The 16993-nt window shown below is 55.7% G+C and overlaps 1 protein-coding gene across 2 annotated transcripts in view; it reads left to right on the top strand.

Moving 5' to 3' along the window:
- Positions 1–6239, top strand: part of SPOCD1 (SPOC domain containing 1) — a 28732-nt gene extending 22493 nt beyond the window's left edge. For both annotated transcript variants that reach the window (XM_027582704.2, XM_027582712.2), the window contains 7 exons: positions 605–730; positions 2617–2701; positions 2975–3125; positions 3436–3571; positions 4139–4228; positions 4515–4701; positions 5461–6239. In XM_027582704.2, the coding sequence (XP_027438505.2) occupies positions 605–730; positions 2617–2701; positions 2975–3125; positions 3436–3571; positions 4139–4228; positions 4515–4701; positions 5461–6125 (1440 nt within the window). In that variant the 3' untranslated portion in view covers positions 6126–6239. The remainder of the gene's footprint in view (positions 1–604; positions 731–2616; positions 2702–2974; positions 3126–3435; positions 3572–4138; positions 4229–4514; positions 4702–5460) is intronic.
- The last annotated feature ends 10754 nt before the right edge of the window (positions 6240–16993 follow it).

Genomic DNA, 16993 nt, shown 5'->3' with positions numbered 1-16993 from the left:
GCCAGCCCTCCAGGGAGGATGGGACCTCCTCCAGGCTTCCAGGAAACGTTTCAGATAGGATGACGTTGATCAACAATAAGAATGACAGGTAGCATTTACTGTGAGCCAGGCTCCAGGCAGGCATTCTACATTTGCTGTTTAATTTAATGCCCTTAATTTGATTCCTAGAAAACAAATACACCGAGGCTCAGAGCGGTGAAGTGTTTGTCTAAGGCCACACTACCTTGGGGGTCTCTAGTCATGACCCAGGTGATGCTCCCGAGCCTGCACACTCTTTCGGCTACACTGTATTCTTCCCAGAATGGGCTGGCGTACGGGCAGAGGCAGAACTGACTTGTGGGAGAAGATGAAGTTCAGGAGGGCTTGCTGGAGGAGGCAGGGCTTGAGTTTGGAGGGCGAATGAGTGGACTATGGAGCAGTAGAGCTGAGGGGGGAGGGCGTGTTAGGCGCAGGAACATGGAAACCGAAGTGTGAAGGGAGGGGTGGGGGCTGGCACAGGGGGGACCGCGGGAGAGGGGCCTCCGGGGAAGAGAGGGAGTGCTTGGGCTCGTGGTGGCCTGGGAGCCCCTGACCTGGCTGAGTTTGGGCTGCTTGGCCCCTCCAGGGCCTGGAGATCATTGAGCAGCAACAGAAGGAGCCGTGCAGCCTCCCAGCCTTCAAACTGACCCACAAGGGTGAGGTCGAGATCCTGCGGGACGTGGACCAGACGCTGACCTTGGAGGATCTGGTGGTAAGAGGCAGCCTGACCTGACGACGCCGGGGGTGGGGGGAGGGGAAGCCTTGTGCCCAGGGTCCCACTCCTCACCTCAGCAGCTGGGTGGCCTTGAGCAAGTCACCGGATTGCTGTGAGGGCCAAGGTCTTCACTGTGCACAAGGGGATGGTCATTGCCACAGGGGTCCAGGTGAACATGGGGCAGGACTTGAACCCCTGGGACTGGCCTGTCCTCACCTTCTTGGTGCTGGTCCCCTCCTTCGGGCCTAACGCCATGGCACCCCACAGGAGTGGGAATAAGTCTTATCACCGCAGTTTTCCCCAGCTCCAGACATTCCCGCCAGATCTCTGGCTGGGAAGCAGGAGGGCCACACTGAATCAGCGACGGTTTTGGGATGTGAGGAACAGAGACCTCCTCTCTTTGGTGGTGGGACTTAGGGGTGCTGGGGGCACAGAACCACCCGGAGCCCAGGGCATTGCTGCACTCCCCTCTCATCGCCGGAGATCTGCTCTGTCCTCACGTCCATCCTGCCCCTTCCTCCCTGTCGCCCCTCCGTCTTGCACATGTCCTGCCATGGCGGCTCCGCAGCCTTCAAACCAATGAACTCATCATCGGCTCAGCCTCCCGCCGACAATCTGAACTCCCCCTTGGCTTATTTCAGTCACTCCCGGGAGGCTGTTCTGGCTTGGCTTGGGGGTTCTGTGGGTCAGAAGCTCACCCGCCTCTAATCAGCTTTGTGTCGGGGATGGACAGCGCAGATGGACCCCTTGAGCCATGTGTGCTCTATAAATGACAGTGAACATGACAGACCAAAATCCCTGCTCCCTCCCCGCCCCGCTCCAAGCCGGGGTCCAGGCCACGCACCAGAACCGCTGCCTGTATGGAAGGGAGTCCCCAGCCGAAACCAATCTGTATTCCCTGAATAAATTGCACATAAGTGTGGAGGGAGGAACTAGAAGACCAAAAAGAAGTCCTCACTGGGGCTGGGGAGGGGGGAAGTGGCAGAGTAGCGGAGGGGGGATAACACATGACAACATCTTTACTCCTTATCGAGCACCTGCTGTGCGCCCCTTTGACAAACAGTGCCTCATTCAGATCTCACAGTGACCTACGAGGGAGGTGATGCCAGTGTCCTGCATGAGGAACCAGAAGCCCTTTGCCCAAGGTCACTTAGTTGGTCCTGGGGGAGCTGTGATTTGAAGCGTGTGCCTTCGTGCTACTCTGCAGGCGGTTTATGAGGCCAGAGTCGAGTTTCCGAATCTTTTAAAAAAAATCTTCCTAAAGCCATGTTTGTTTTGTGGTTAAAGCTGTTTCTATTGTGAGGGGAAAAGCTGATTTGGCAGTGAACATCAAGGCTTAAAAATGCTCACTCTCCCTGATTCTGTCATCTGCTTCTGAGAACTTGTCCTAGGGACAGAGTTGAAAGTTTAGGAAAATACTCTCTGCATAAGGATGTCCTCAGTACTGTTTGTGATGGTGAAAATCTGGGAACGACCCCCACCATCCAGCAGTGGAGGTGATGCATACACGACGGTCCCCCCCCTCCTTCAGTTGCACAGTGAGAATACAGTGATCACAGTTATGCAATGAGAATACAGGTGGACTATTTTATCCCAGCTATTTTAGTCAAAGGACCCCCACACCCTGTGTGTGGGCAAATGGCTACAAGGATACCCAGGGTGCCAACAAGTGTCTCTGAGTGCTGGGACAAGGGGTGATTTTTTGGTAATTTTCACATTTTCTGTATTTTCCAAATTTTCTCTAACATGTTCACGGTAGCTCTATAGTAAAAGAATGTATTATTTGGAAAAATAGAACCATATCCCTGAGGCTCCCTAGTGATGGAGAGCTGCTGACTTCCCTAGCACCTTACCAGCCCACTGCTCTCTCCTGTGCTTCCTAGGGACCCATGGTGTCCATAGACTGCAGCCCACTGGCCCTGCCTGCCACACTGAAGGCCACCCCGGAGCAGAACGAGACCACCACGGGTCAGCACAAGCACCACTTCCTGGACCCCAGCTGCCGCATCTGCACGGGTTGGGGGGAGACACAGGCTGGGTGCAGGGGTGGTGGGCAGGCTGGGGCTGAGCAGGGGGCTCAGCAGCAACAGGGATTCATGGCCTGGGGAGAAGGTGGCAGGGTGGGCATACCTGTGTCCCAGGTCACCTCGAAAAGAACCTGGTTTAAAGCCTGGCTTCTAAAGCCCTAGGCTGGCTTCATGTAGCTGCCTGTCCACCATTCTCTGCTTCTGTTCTTTGTAGATTGGAAGCCCTCGGGTGAGCTGCCAGGCTCCTTCAAAGCTACTGGGAGGATAGGGGACAGTGTCTTTCAGAGAACCCCAAGGCCAACCCTCGCGTCCTCTCCAGAGGTGCCCCAAACTAGGGAGAAGTGTCCCACACAGCTCCAGGACAGGTGTGGGGCTGGGGCTGGGAGAGGGTCGGTGGGGGCAGCCACCTGGGGGGGGCAGCAGATGCAGTATGGGCTCTTCTTTCTTTGTGGCCTTGGGCAAATCCTGCCTCTTTTGTGGGTCTCAGTTTCCTCATCTGTGCAATGGAACCAGTCATCGCTGCCTGCTGGTTCCCCGCCTCACAAGGCCATGCTCAGACTAGTGTTCCAGCACCCACACTGGGAACACAGGACTTTCTCTGAAAAGTAGGGAGATGCTGAGGGATGTCCTGATAACCTGCTCTGTCTGGCCCTGTCTCTCTGTCCCTCTTTCTAGGCTCCAGATGCATGCTGGGCCCACAAAGGCCCTGCCCAGCCAGCCACCCTGGGAGGGAGCTCTGGACATGTTCTCCATCAAGCGGTTCAGGGCCAAGGCCCAGCTGGTGTCTGGAAACAGTTGTCGGCTCCTCATGGTACTCCAGCCCTGCTCGCCAGGGTTGTGTCCCTCACATGCTGGCTGGTCAGCTGCTCACGCGGCTTTCATTCATTCATTCTTTTACTCCCTCATTCTAGAACAAGGCATTGGTACCCTCTCTGTGCCTGGCCCTGCGCTGGGCATGGGGCAAATGAGACAGCAGCCCTACTCCTGCGGAGATGCACAGGGGTCAAGGACTGCCTGTGACCCAAGGCATAATGCAAGAGGGCCCCAGGAGAGCAGTGTGGTGCCTCCCTGGTCCAGGGGAGGGTGTTAGGAGGGATTGTCGAGTGATTGAATGATCAGCTGAACTCTGGGATGGGGGTGGAAAGTTCAAGGAACGAGGAAGGGGCTTCTGAGGAGCTGCAGGAGACTCGCCCAGATAGGCTGTAGGCCTCCAGGGGCAGTCAGGGCTTCCTGGGCAGCCACTGACCTTCCCGGGGTTCTGGTATACCGCCCGTCCATCCTCGTCGCCAAAGGCTGTGGCTTCGAGGCGGCCAGTGTTGAGTGTGCCCTAAGTGGGTGGGAAGCTAGGGAGCTGACTGGGCATCCTGCCTGCCCCCAGACCCTGCCTGAGGTGATCCGTTCAGCAGGCTGCATCCCCTCCAATACTGTCTGGGAACTTTTGGCCAGCATCTGCCCGGCCGAGGCCAAGGTAAACTGCCATCCTTGGGCACCCCCTCTCCTCCTAGCTGGGGACCCCCCCAGCCCTGTGCCCCCCCCTCCACCTCTGGAGCAGAGGCCTGGTTTAGGGTGTCTGGGTCTAGTTCCCACTGTAACCGTAGATACTGTGTGACCCTGGGCAAGGCCCTCTCTTTCCTCCTCTGGAAAGTGAGGCCACACATCCTCACAGGGTCATCAGAGGTTTAGATGAGGGCAGGGGTGTTCGCAGGAGGAAAGGATGGCTGCTCCAAAAGCCACCCTCCTTCCTACAACTGCAGGACATCTGCGTGGCCAGACTGTGCCCACACGGGCCTCGGGACACCCAGAACTGCCGGCTGCTCTACTCCTATCTCAACAACAAGCAGCGCCATGGCCTGGCAGCCGTGGAGCACGTGGGCGTGGTCCTGCTGCCCCTGCCGGCCTTCCAGCCCCTGCCCCCCAGACTGCGCCCTCTGGGAGGCCCTGGTGAGTGCCCCAATGCCGGGCCGGGCCAGCCGGAGCGGGCATGTGGGCTGACAGGAGTAGCTCTATATTGCTCACTGGGTGCGGGGCCGTGTTCCAAAAGCTTCACTTCTATTAATTCGAGTCCTCAGAATAACCCCATTGGAATGCTGCTGTCGGTTTCTCCCAGATGAGGAAACTGAGGTAGGGGGAAAGCAGGTGGCTTGTCCGGAGTCACACGGCCAGTCAGGAGCCAGGCCAGGCCTCACAGCTGGGCGGCACGGCTGCAGACTCAGGGGGCGGCCACACTGGAGGCAGACACAGCGGGACAGAGGCAGGACCCACGAACAAGCGACAGGAAGGAGGATGTTTCACCACAGCGGTCCTAGGCCAAGGCTGGCCTTGGTGCACAGGGCGTGGCTCCAGCAAAGCACCTGGGGTGGGAGTGGGGGCGGGGGTAAAGGGGTGGACTGTGCCCATTTCCAAGTAGAGCACTTGGCCTTTCTGGGCTGCCTGTCCTGGGGACAATGTGGTAGACTCTGAATCCATAGTCTTGAGGTCAGACCATCCATTGCTCTACCCTCTGTCAGGTGAGTCCAATCCCGTGCCCGAGACAGGCTCACCCTCCTCCTTACTGTTCCCAGCATCTCGTGGGCCCCCCTCTCACTGCTGGAGAGCTCTCCCTGGGGCCTCGATAGACCTGCTGCAGCCACAGTGCAGCTTCTAGGGACAGTGTGTTCTCTCCTACCCGGCCTTTGGTCTCTCCACTTTCTCTTTCCCCAGGCCTGGAAGCCGCCCACTCAAGCCTGGTCCTAGCCGTGCTGCTCCCCAAGGCAGGGCTTCCAGACACAGCGGAGTCCGGCCCTTTGTGGGGGAAGGTTCGAAAGATGGTCTCCTTCAACAGAAAAGTAGAGAGAAGATGCTATCAGCCAGAGGACAGGAGTCCCAGCGTGGCCCCAAAGGGCTCCCCTCCCCCAAGGGGCACTCTGCAGCCGAGCCAGGGCGATAGCAGCTTGGCTCCAAGGGGAATCTGTGCTTGGCAGAGGCCCCCCAGAGGCAGGGGGAGACTGTGGGGAGAGCCAGAGACCTGGCAGAGTCCTGGGCGAGGGCAGCGGCCCCCCAAACCACGCCAATGCCAGTCCTGGCAACCCTATTCAGCAGCATCATCTGGCCCCGGCCAGCACCTCCACAGGGCCTCCTGTCCCCACCAGGCCCTGCTCCAGCATCTGGAATCTCTGGTGTCCATGAGCCACCAGCTCCAAGCCTCACTGAGATCCCCAGGCCAGGGGCTCTTCCCCCCAACCCCTGCCCCACCCCCTGCGGCCCCTGGAATTCTTGGCCTACTTTGCCAGCCCCCTATAGCTCCAGAGCCCCCTGGCCAGGCTTCTGACTCTTTGGGTCCTACAGGTGGAGCTGGCTCTGAGTGTACCTTCCCTGGAGAGACCTGACTCTCATTACCCACCAGAAGAGAGACATTGATTCCGTCCCCGGGATGGAATCCTGAGCTGTTCCAGAGGGAGGGGCAGAGGAAGAGGGGAGGGCCAGCTGTTTTGAGATTCTTGTTCTGCAGTCTGCTTGGTGTTGATTTTTGGTTCAATAAAGAGTTTGGCAAAGATGAGATTGCATCTGCTGGCTGATCAGGAGAGACGCTGGGGCGGGCCAGGTGTGGGTCAGGGTAGGTGTGTGTTTCTATGCACAGATGTGGCAGAGCTGAAGTGCTGAGGATGGAGGGGGCAGCCTTGCCAGTTGCTTGTCTTGAGCTCCTGAACCATCACTGCGCCCCAGGGCACGGCTGTTGCCATGGTGGGTTCTGGAGGCATTCTGCAAGTATTCGGAACTAGGAGGAAGAAGCGATGGTAGAGAGGGCAGAACTAGGTTGGGGGGGACAGAAATGAGGCTTTTGCAGGGGCACAGACATCTAGAGATTGTTAGGGAGAAAGAGGAGAGCAAGTTGCAGTGGTTTTTAAATTTTTCAGTTACCAAAAAGAATTTTTTCAGTTACCAAGATTTTTTTTCATCTGGCTAGTTGGGTACCACCATATTCCCTGTGTCTGTGTGCATCTGTATGTATGGATGTCTGATTGCATGTCTGTGTGTGGGTCTCTGTTGAGTAAGTTGGGAGAGCCGTATAGGATGACTCTTCTCTGCGCCTCTTGTGAGCTCCCCGAGACTGGTACAGGAGAAAGCCAAGGGTCTTGGCCTGGGAGGGAGTGGGCATTCAGGGTAGGGTTGGAAGCTGGTGTTAGGGCTGGATGGTGCTGCTTTGCCTGGGGCCAGGAGTGAGCTCCTAACAGCGTCTACAATTGTAAAATATTTCAGCGTGGGATGGACCTTGGGAGAACTTAGTCCGGGGACCCACCTGGAAACTAGCTGCCCCCTGGCTGCCTAACCCAGTGGGAAGAGGCAGGGCCTGGCTTAGAGGAAAGAACTTCTGGCGGGACCCCTCCCTCCTCCTCACCCCCCTCCCCGGTCCTAAAGGGGGGCACCCCGTCCATCCTTCTGGAAGTCTACCCATGCACTAGCCTCGCTCTGGACAGTGCTGTACTGGGAAGGATGGGGCCTTGGTTGTTTAGGGGAGCCCCTCTTCTCCGCCCCATGAGCTCTGCTGCTGCCCTACCCGCGGCCGACAGCAGAGGGGGCTCTCGGCCTAGGGATGGAGGTCGGGGCTAGCCGACCGGAGGACGAGCAGGGGGCGGGGAGAGGTACGGAATTGTAGCCGGAGGGACCGGAAGCGGGGCCGGGGGTGTGGTGCGGGGGCAGAAGTGGGACACGGCGAAGGGACTGAGGGGACTGGACGAGTGAAGCAGGGGCGGGGGCGGGGCTCCTTCGGTAACTTGACCGACTCCGACCGGCTGGTGAGCGCCCCAGCCTCGGTGCTGTATGTAAATGACGCAAATTACTATGCAACCTGCCGCTTGATCTGAGTCGGCAACTTGGGTCATTTTCCTAATGCTGTTGGGGCAGGTCAAGGGGAAGACGGTTGCGCACCCCTTCTCGCCAGGCCCGGGCTTCCTCCTAGGGAGACAGGAGAGCGTTTGCTGCCTTCTCAGGGCACTCGGGGAAGAACAAGCTCTGTACTCTCGGCCGGGACTTCCTTTCGGAGTTCAGTTCACCCCCCGACCTTGCAAATGGGGGTGATGACTCGGCCTTCTAGCACCTCGCCCCGCAAAGACGGCTAGAGGTGGACTGCGAAATCCTGCAGCGTGTTTTGAGGCTGGGGGCTGATCAATACAACCTCCACCCACGTTTTGGCCCTAGTCCACAAGCCTGTCTCCTCGCCTTTCTTGCGGCAGAGGAGGCCAAGAGCAAGGATTAGGCGAGCTGTTACTAGGGGGCGTGACCGGCGGTTGCTGGGCTCGAGGGACGTTGCTAAGCAACGCTGGGCGGGGCTCACGTTGCTAGGCCTGAGTAGGAGTCCCCAGGGACCGGAGAGGCCACCTAGCTCCCCTCGGCTTCAGTGGAAGGCGCCCCACGAAGCTGCTCTCCCGCGGCTTTCCCCGGGCCTCAGCTTCCCCCGGGCTGGACGCAGTTTCCGAGGGCCCTTCCGGTTCACACCCTCCGAGACTCTGTGATCCTCTGGGCTCTGGAGCGAGGAACCCTGGGTCTTTGTGCACGTGTCTCTGCGCTTGCTGGAGCGGTAGAGGGGGAGGGGGGGTCGCATTTGGGTTTCCATAGCAACCGCTCCTGTGTCATCCCATTTCTCCCGAAGGTTTGAGCAGTAGCGTGCTGAAATTTGCATATATCTGCATGTCATTAACATAGAGGCGGGGCCGGAACTTGTTTGGGCAACTCTCCCTGGACGGTTCCCTTTGCTTCTCTCTCATCCCGTCTGAGGGGCACGTGGGCCGCGCATGCGTGAGCGTTTTGCTTGTTAATGTTCCCAGAATTGGGGTGGGTGGGTGACCTGTAATAGCGACCTACCATTCTGGCCCCCGGTCGCCTTATTGAACCATTAGCATGAATCCGTCCAAGTACTCTTGACCGAAGACCTTGACCAGCACCCCCACACAATGCCAGGCCTGGTTGGAATCCCAATTCTGCCGTTTCCTGTCTGGGTGGCCTTCGGCAAGTTTAGTTCCCCTCTCTATGGCTCAGTTTCCTTCTTTGTAAATAGGGATACTAATCCCTAATTCATCAGATGATGTGAGGATTCGATGAGATGTCACTTTTACATACACTTATGCTGCTTCTGGCACATAGCAGGCCCTTAGCAATGGCTTCTACCCTCCCTTCTTAGAATCCAGCTCCTCTCAGGACCCAACCAAAGCAAATTAACTTCCTTTGCAGCTCAAGACTTGACAACTAAACACCAGGAAGGACTTCCAGATGTCGGGATTCAAGGCACAGGATGAGGACTATTGGTTTGCCTGTTTGTCCTTAGAGGCTGGAGGCCAGGTTGGTGAAGCATGGACCCCCATCCCCCATCCATCACACCACCACACACTCATGCACGTCCTTACACCTTTCCCTCTAAGGGACCGACAGTTTTCAGAAACCTTGCATTTCTGTCTCAAAGGCTCTGGAGCCAAGACCTCTGCAGCAGTGGCAGCTGAGCTTAAAAGGCTTAAAAACCAGAGCTAGGGAGGTGGCGACCAAGAAAGTCCCCCCAGGACTGAGGTGTCTGGGATGGAGCAGGGTCTGGCCAGAGGCTGAGGGCAGAAACTTTGCTCAGAGAACCAAACATCTGAGCCTTTACCAGAGAGGACGGGGGTGGAGGGGGGACCCTAGGGCCACTCCCTTACCCTTTCTGGGCTTCAGTCTCCCCACTGTGGACAACTGGGGCTCCTCTGCTGAGACATGGGGAAAAAAAAAAAAAAAGCAGAGGTCAGCTCAGGATGAAGAACTGTGTCACTGCTGCAGGAGTGCTGCACTGAGTGCTACAGAGGTAGTGAGTTCCCTGTTGTTGGGGCTATGGAAGCAGAGGCTGAGCAGGACTGGAGCACGGCTGGGAGGGAGCAACAGATCTCCTCTTGGAATTTCTCGCTTTTGTTTGGACTCCAGTTGTTCTGTATAGCCTCTTCAAAAGCTGGAAAGTCCTTCTTGGGTCTGACTTCAGCCCTTCCTGCTCTTGCCTTCCTTTTTCGCAGAGTCTCCGTAACCTTAGCCTTGACTGCTAGGGTCAGGGGAGAAGCAGAGGAGGTGTTAAAGGAGGAGAATCAGTTCCACTCTGTGTTGGTCCCTTCGTTCTCAATTAGGTTCAGATAATTAAGATAAATGAGGTTGGCTCCTCTCCTGGGTAGATGAAGTTTGTTGGTGATGGAGAGGGAGGGTAGGAGCTGGATTCTGATTGGTTGGTTGGCTTCCTGGAGGAGGAAGGAGCTCATGGGGCCTATACCCTACAGTTGTCACTCTGACCGCTGGATGCAAAACTGTTGTCCGCCTGCGGATGGCAGTGGGCCAACTCCTTCCCTCGTAGCCACCTGTGCTCCACAGGTAAGGGTTCCAGGGACAGGCTGAGAGCCTGGCAGTGCCCGGCTGGCCCGCTTGTGTCCCACTCTGGGGGCCAATTAAGTCTCCATCCCTAGCCGTGCCGATTAACAGTTAATAAGGCAGCAAACACCTGCAGCTACGGAGGCGAATTAAGAGCAACAGTCGGCATAATACACAACCCGATAAGTGAGCAATTAACAACCAGAGAAAGATTAATAGAAGCAATTACGTCCTACTCGGAGCTCTGTAAATACGACTGTCAGTGGCTGAGGGATTCAGTCCAGTCCCGCCCAGCCCCACCCCAGGCCACAGCTTCTGCAGGGAGGGGAGCCAGCCCAGCCAGCCTGAGGACTCCAGACCCCAGAACCATATACACACAAGAAATACACATATGTGCAAACACACAACATATACAGACATACATTTGTGGACAGACAGTCCACAAGATCCAGCCACACAATATACAAATCCTCCACTGTCATCCACACTCACAAAAATGTGTGCATAGAGACACACATAAGTCCTACCAGAAATACACATAGATCCAGAAAAATATCCAGTGTCACATAGAGACGCTTCCTTGTTTAACACAGAGCTAGAACCACACAGACCCACGAGACATACAATGGCACGTGTACAAATTTGGACATGGACAGACACAGCTGTCTCCTCAGGGGGGCCCATATGCACGTGGCACTTGCCATTCTTTGATGCCCGCCGTGCAAAGGGTCACCCCTAAAGAGCTGCAGTAGGGCATCAGACTGAGAACTGGAACCAGGGTGGGAAGGGACAGAATGTGTGAGAACACACACATGCAAGCATGTCTGCACGCATGTAACTCAAAGCATGTGTGTCCTCACAACTCATGGGCATGTGCTTGTGTGGAAATAGGCACGCGCCTTCCGTCTGTGTGCCCACATGAATGTTGGTAGGGCAAGATGTATGCACGGGTGTGTGTCCACGTGCTCGTGTTCAGCGGAGCTGTGACAACTATGTGGGTTTCTGGTTCACGTGTGATCCTCTGCCAGTGCTCATGATAATTGTGTGACTACTCAGAGTGGCTTTGCCTGTGTCCTGTCTGTGTTGTGGCAGGTGAGGGGAGTCCCCGTAGGAGCTCCCCAGGAGCCTGGGGGTACCAGGGCCCGGCTCTAGAGAACAGGGCTCTAGGGCTCCTGGGGCGATGTGGTTTCCTTCACAGGGACTTCCAGCCCCTCTAGGGGGACAAGGCACCCCTGGGCCTCACCCAGGCAGAGGAAGAGAAATGAGACTATCTCTAAAGAAATGGGCCTGGAGGTTAATCTCTCCTGACTGAAAGCTGAGAATGGGCTCCTTTCCTTCTCCCACCTGTGCCTGGGAGCTTCTCGTGGAAAACCTGCAGAGCCAAGACCCAAGCACCTCGCCCACAGTCTATGACATAGGTCGTCACACACTGAAACCCCAGACCACAAGGATCTGGCCATGAGGACGCGCAAACACAGAGAGTCACAAATACAAACATAAAATTCTACTCACGGTCACACCCAGACCCAGCAGCCCACGCGCAGTCTTGCCACACACGAAATCACACACCCATGGGCACAGTTGCGGTGATGCTCACACACACCTGCACTCCCATGTGCCCCTACACCCGTTACTCTCTGAGATGAGCCCAGCTCCAAGCCTGAGGGCCCAGAGGGGTGTCCTGCGACAGATCCCCCCAACACCAGCCTGGCCAGATGGTGGAGGCTGCCAGGCCCCAGGAGAGCTCTCTGTCACGGCTAACCCACTAGCTGACAGGCGGGCACACTGAGGCCTGGCTCTGCCAGAGGGGGGCAGTGGTGGAAATAAGGAGGTAGTGAAGCTCATCAACACCCTCGACACCCCACACCCCACACCCCACACCCGGACGAGGCCTGCCCCAGGGCCTTTCACTGTTGAGCAGGGAGGAGCTATTGAGCGGGGACACACAGACACAGAGATGCATGGATCCATACAGAGCCACCCCCACACACTCGGGCTTCCACAGGACACGAAAGGACCCAGAGGCAGGCAGACACCCCCTCCCCCTCTAGTCCCTGCGGGGGTACAGCCAGCCCCTCCCGAGGCATGAGCCATTCACCAAAGCCAGCGCTGACTTTGCAGAAAGCCTGGCCTGGCCCCTAACCCCCCTCTGCCTCTTCCCATCTAATGAAAGCGAACAGGAAACAGATCTGTGGGCCCCCAAAGCCAAAACATCCGCTGTAGGCCTGCCCTTCTGTCAGTGAATCAGGCCTTCTGTTTGACTTTTAGTCATTCAATTTTTGTTTTTCATTCATTCATTTGTTCACTCATTCATTCAACCAGTAAGGACATTAAACAAACCATTCTATCCGGTCCAGTGACCTGGCTGTCCCGGCCTCTGGCAGCCTGGCCTGGGGGGGTGGAGCTGGGGAGCGAAATTAGGGGGGAGGCTGGGCTCGGAGGGATGATGGGGAGGAGTGGAAGGGATGTCCCATTCCCTACTTCTTCCTCATCTCTCAAAGTGAAAGAAAAGGTGCTTCTGCAGGTGGAGGGGAAAAAGCCAAATCCCAGGATAATATAGACAATAATAGCGAATGCTTACAAGCCCTTACTTACTCTGTGCCAGGCGCCGCACTAAGTGCTTTACGAGAATTAAGTCAGTTCTTCCTCCTAACAACTGCATGAGGCAGGTACTATTATTAACCCCCCTTGGGGGCACAGGGAGGTTAAGTAACTCGCCCAAGATCAAACAGCTTATCAGAGCCACCCAAATGTTTAAAAAGCCTAGGGCAAGAATTCAACAGGAGAACCCTAGACCTCCACCCATCCCTCTCCTCTTCATCCGGGGGCCTCCAGGCAGCAGTGTGAGGGGCTTCTTATGCAGACCTGTGGGCCTGCAGACCTTGAAATTCGTCATTCCATGCGGAAGAGGGCCGCCTGAAGTAGAGGGCCCAGGGCAGGGGGTGTCCGTTGCCCAGGTCTGGGAGTATTGGGGCTGGTAAGTGGCAGATCCAGGAGACCATCCCAGGAGCTCTGGATAGATCAGCTCTTAACTAGATGGTGGGGGCTGAGGATGCCAGGGGGCTGACGGCGGGGTGGTGCGCGGCACAGAACTAGCCGAGTTTTACTTCCCCGCTCCCGCTCTTACCAAATTCAGGCCATTTCCACCAAGGGGAGTGCTCTGTGCCCGGCTCCATGTGGGAGCCCAGGGCTCTCAATCTTATTGCCCCTCCATCCTCATTCCCACTGACATCCCCACCCCTCCTGCACTGGCATTAGGGAAGAAATGGAGGCTCCTGGGATTGAATGGGGACCAGCAATATCAGTGCATCCAGCTCCCTGCCTCTGTTTCCCTGGCCCCCAAATTACCGCTCCATCTCCTGAGGCTTTTTCACACAATTACTCAGGCTAGGAGTTTCGATCTCTGGTGCCAGCCAGACCCTTGTTATGCAAATATAGGCAAATGAGATGCAAACAGAGCAGTCCCAGATTAACAGAGAAATCCCCAGCAGCTGGAGGAGTCACCATAAAGTCAGCTCACTGGAGCACGCTTCCCCAACCCCCTCCTTTTCCAGTCTCGTCCACCGGGTCTGTCTGGGCCTCCCTGTCCTTGCCACCACTCTTCAGCCCCACTCAGGAGCTGTCTGCTCCGACACAGGGAGGGTCTGGGCAAGGGCGGACAGCAAGGCCCAGGCTCTCTCCCAACCTTCCAGCTTGAGATCTCTGCCCTCCCTCCATTTTTAAGAGATCCAGGCAGGGGTGGAGGCTAGGGGTAAGGGTGGTGAGTGGGGCTGGGGGAGAGGGAGAACTCTGTCTTCCCCCTGTGGAAGGGAGAATTCTCACACACGCACACACACGCGCACACCATGCACGGAGAGTTGATGTGAGAGTCACCCCTAAGATGCACACACATATACACTCATTCAGACACAAGCCTCACACATATCACCGCACAAATCTGGCCAAGGTCGACCCTCCCCCTTTTCCCCCAACACTGTAAATTAAACCACAGACATCAACAGTCTGCAGTGGGAGGGTAGGCTGTGTCCCCCATTCCTGGGGCCTGGAAGTTAGAGGGTACTGCCGGTAGGACCCCAGGTCTCTGTGAAGACAGAAGGGAGTAGAAGATCCTACTCAGGGCATGCATGACCTATGGAAGGAGGCTGGGGGCGTGTGGGAGAAACCTGGCGTGGGTAGTGCCCACTGGAACCCCCAGCGGGGCTGAGGCTGGTGTCTACGTCTTCAGGCACCGCCCAAGGGAGCCGGGCCCGCTGGCTGGCTGGCCCAACCAGCCCAGGCCCAACTTCTAAAAATAAGAGTCAAGAATCTAAGCTCCTGGTTGGTTCTGCAGGAGCCTGTTGCCTTGGCAACCCCTTCTCAGAGGCCTCCCTCCTGGCTGCCCCGTTTGGCTGCTGGTCCCTGTGCCAGTCCCCTCCGCTGGCCCCTCCGCCAGCCCTCTGTCCACCCTCCTGCGGGGGCAGGAGCAGCCGGAGGACCTGGGGGCGCCAGTGGCCTGAGGGTGAGACCTGTCTGGGGCTGTGTCGGAGGCTGTCTGATGGTGGGCGTGTGACTGTGTGTGTGACAGGCCTGTGTAGAGCAGCCTGCGACAGGCGGTCTCTGTGTACATCTCCGCCTGTGACTTGACTCTCCGAGTCCCCGGGGGTGACTGTGCTCTCTGTGTATCCAGGTCCATGTGTGTGACAGCATGGATTAGATCCTGAGGGAAATTCTAGCGGTGGCCTTTTATGTCTGCTCCTGCCCATCGCACCCCCCCCCCCGGACTCCCTGTGGGCTTTCCCTTAACCCTGCCCACCCCCACTCTCTAGGGGTGCAGGCTGGGAGTACAGGAGCACAGGGGCGCGCAGGTGAGCCAGGGGTCAGGTGTGGTGACCCGGCCAAGGTCAGCCTCTTCCAGGGTCAGCAGCTAAAGATCAAATAAGGCCCCAATCCGCCCCTTTGGGGGCTTTGGGGGGAAAAGTCACTCCTGAAACTGTGTGATCTAAATTTCTGAGGGTGTGCATGTGTGTGCGTGTGCCCTAGTCACTGTCAGAGGCAAAGCCTGCCCTCCCCCTCCCGGCTTCCCCTCTCCAATTAATCACCAAGTCCTGTTAGATCTCCTCATCATCACTGCCCCAGCTTGCTCCTCCTCTCTTCCTCTCTGCCACCACACACAGCCCAGGCCAACCCCCTCGCTCACCCAGACACTTCAGCAGCCTCCTCTCAGCGCTCCCCACCTTCCCGGTCAAGGTTGAGCCTCACCCTCCCTCCGGTGCCCGTCTCCCCTCCTCCATTTGGCAGCCACTAAAACACAACTTGGATTCGATGATCCCCCTGCTTGGGACCATCGACTGGCTTTGTTCTCAGGGCAAAGCACCAGCTCCTCAGCCTGGTCTTCTAGGCCTTCCCCAGTGGTCTCTGCTCACTGCCTGGGTTTACCTGCGCCCCTTCAGCCAGCCACACACGCGACTAAGAGTTTCCAGAGGAGATCAGGATCTCTCTTGGCTCTGTGCCTTCGCTCGTGGTTTCCTAGACTGGAACCAGTCCTCCTTCCTTTGGATAAGTCATTCTGAGAGTCAGCCTGGGCATCAGGAAGCCTTCCCTGCCTGGGGTTAGGAGCCTCTATGTTCCTATGATATCCTCCCCGCCCCTGCGCCCCTGCCCCCATGTTGCATGTATTTTTGACTTCTCCCCACAAATTTGGAGGAGATTTAGAAGAAACAGAAAGTACTGATTGAAACAAAAAAATTACCCACAATCCTCTCAGATTAACTTATTTCCTTCCAGACTTTCTTTAAATGAATTAAATATTTTTTATAAAATTAAGAGCATCCTATATGTATATCTTTGTTTAACTTATCATTATATAGTGAGCATTTTCCTGTGTTATTAAAAATTCTTCAAAAACATGACTTTTAATGGTTGCATAATATTTTTATATGTGGATATATCATAATTTATTTAACCAACCCTCTACTGCTAGACATTTATGTTGGTTGTGATTTTTCACAGTTATAAATAATGGGAATAAGTATCCCTATGCATGGTTCTTTTTCAATATTTGGTTATTTCTTGGATCGAGTTCCTAAAAGTTGATTAACAGGACCAAGATGTCTTTTTTTTTTTTTAAGATTTTATTTATTTATTTGACAGAGAGAGAGACAGCTAGAGAGAGAATACAAGCAGGGGGAGTGGGAGAGGGAGAAGCAGGCTTCCCACCGAACAGAGAGCCTGATGTGGGGCTCGATCCCAGGACTGTAGGATCACGACCCAAGCTGAAGACAGACGCTTAACGACTGAGCCACCCAGGTGCCCGAAGAGGTCTGTTTTTAAAACTCTTGACAGCATGGCCTTCCAGAAAAGTTGTTCTAGGGGGAGGTTGGCTGGTTCATTTGGTAGAGCATGTGACTCTTGATCTCAGGGTTTTGAGTTTGAGCCCCACATTGGGCATGGAGCCTACTTAAAAAAATGTAAGAAAAGTTGTTCTAATTTACTCCTCCATCAGCAGAATGTAAGAGTGCCCCAGATTTCAATTCACATCAACACTGGTGCTGTCTTTAAAAACACACACATGCACACACAACTGTATTAATTTCAGGAGGTAAAACTGCATCGTATTGTTGTTTTAATTTGCATGTCTTTGATTACTGGTGAGGATAAATCTTTTGTATTTTCTCTTTTGTGTCATGCACAGAACACACTGAGCTATAATTATATTTTTACATCCTGCCTCTCTCTCACCAACTTCAGCTCTTGAGGGCAGAGCCTGTTTGGGTCCAATTCTCTGTATCAGGAGCAGGGACAGAGGAAGCATTGCCAGAATGCTAGATGGATTGAATCGAAGACTCTGTCTCCAGCCTGAGCTTTGACATTGGGCAGAGCTGGGGTCAAGCTTAGCTCTGAGATGTGA

Source organism: Zalophus californianus, chromosome 4 (assembly GCF_009762305.2).
Source record: "Zalophus californianus isolate mZalCal1 chromosome 4, mZalCal1.pri.v2, whole genome shotgun sequence".
NCBI classification, from domain to species: Eukaryota; Metazoa; Chordata; class Mammalia; order Carnivora; family Otariidae; genus Zalophus; species Zalophus californianus.
This window is presented reverse-complemented; position numbering and strand designations above follow the sequence as displayed.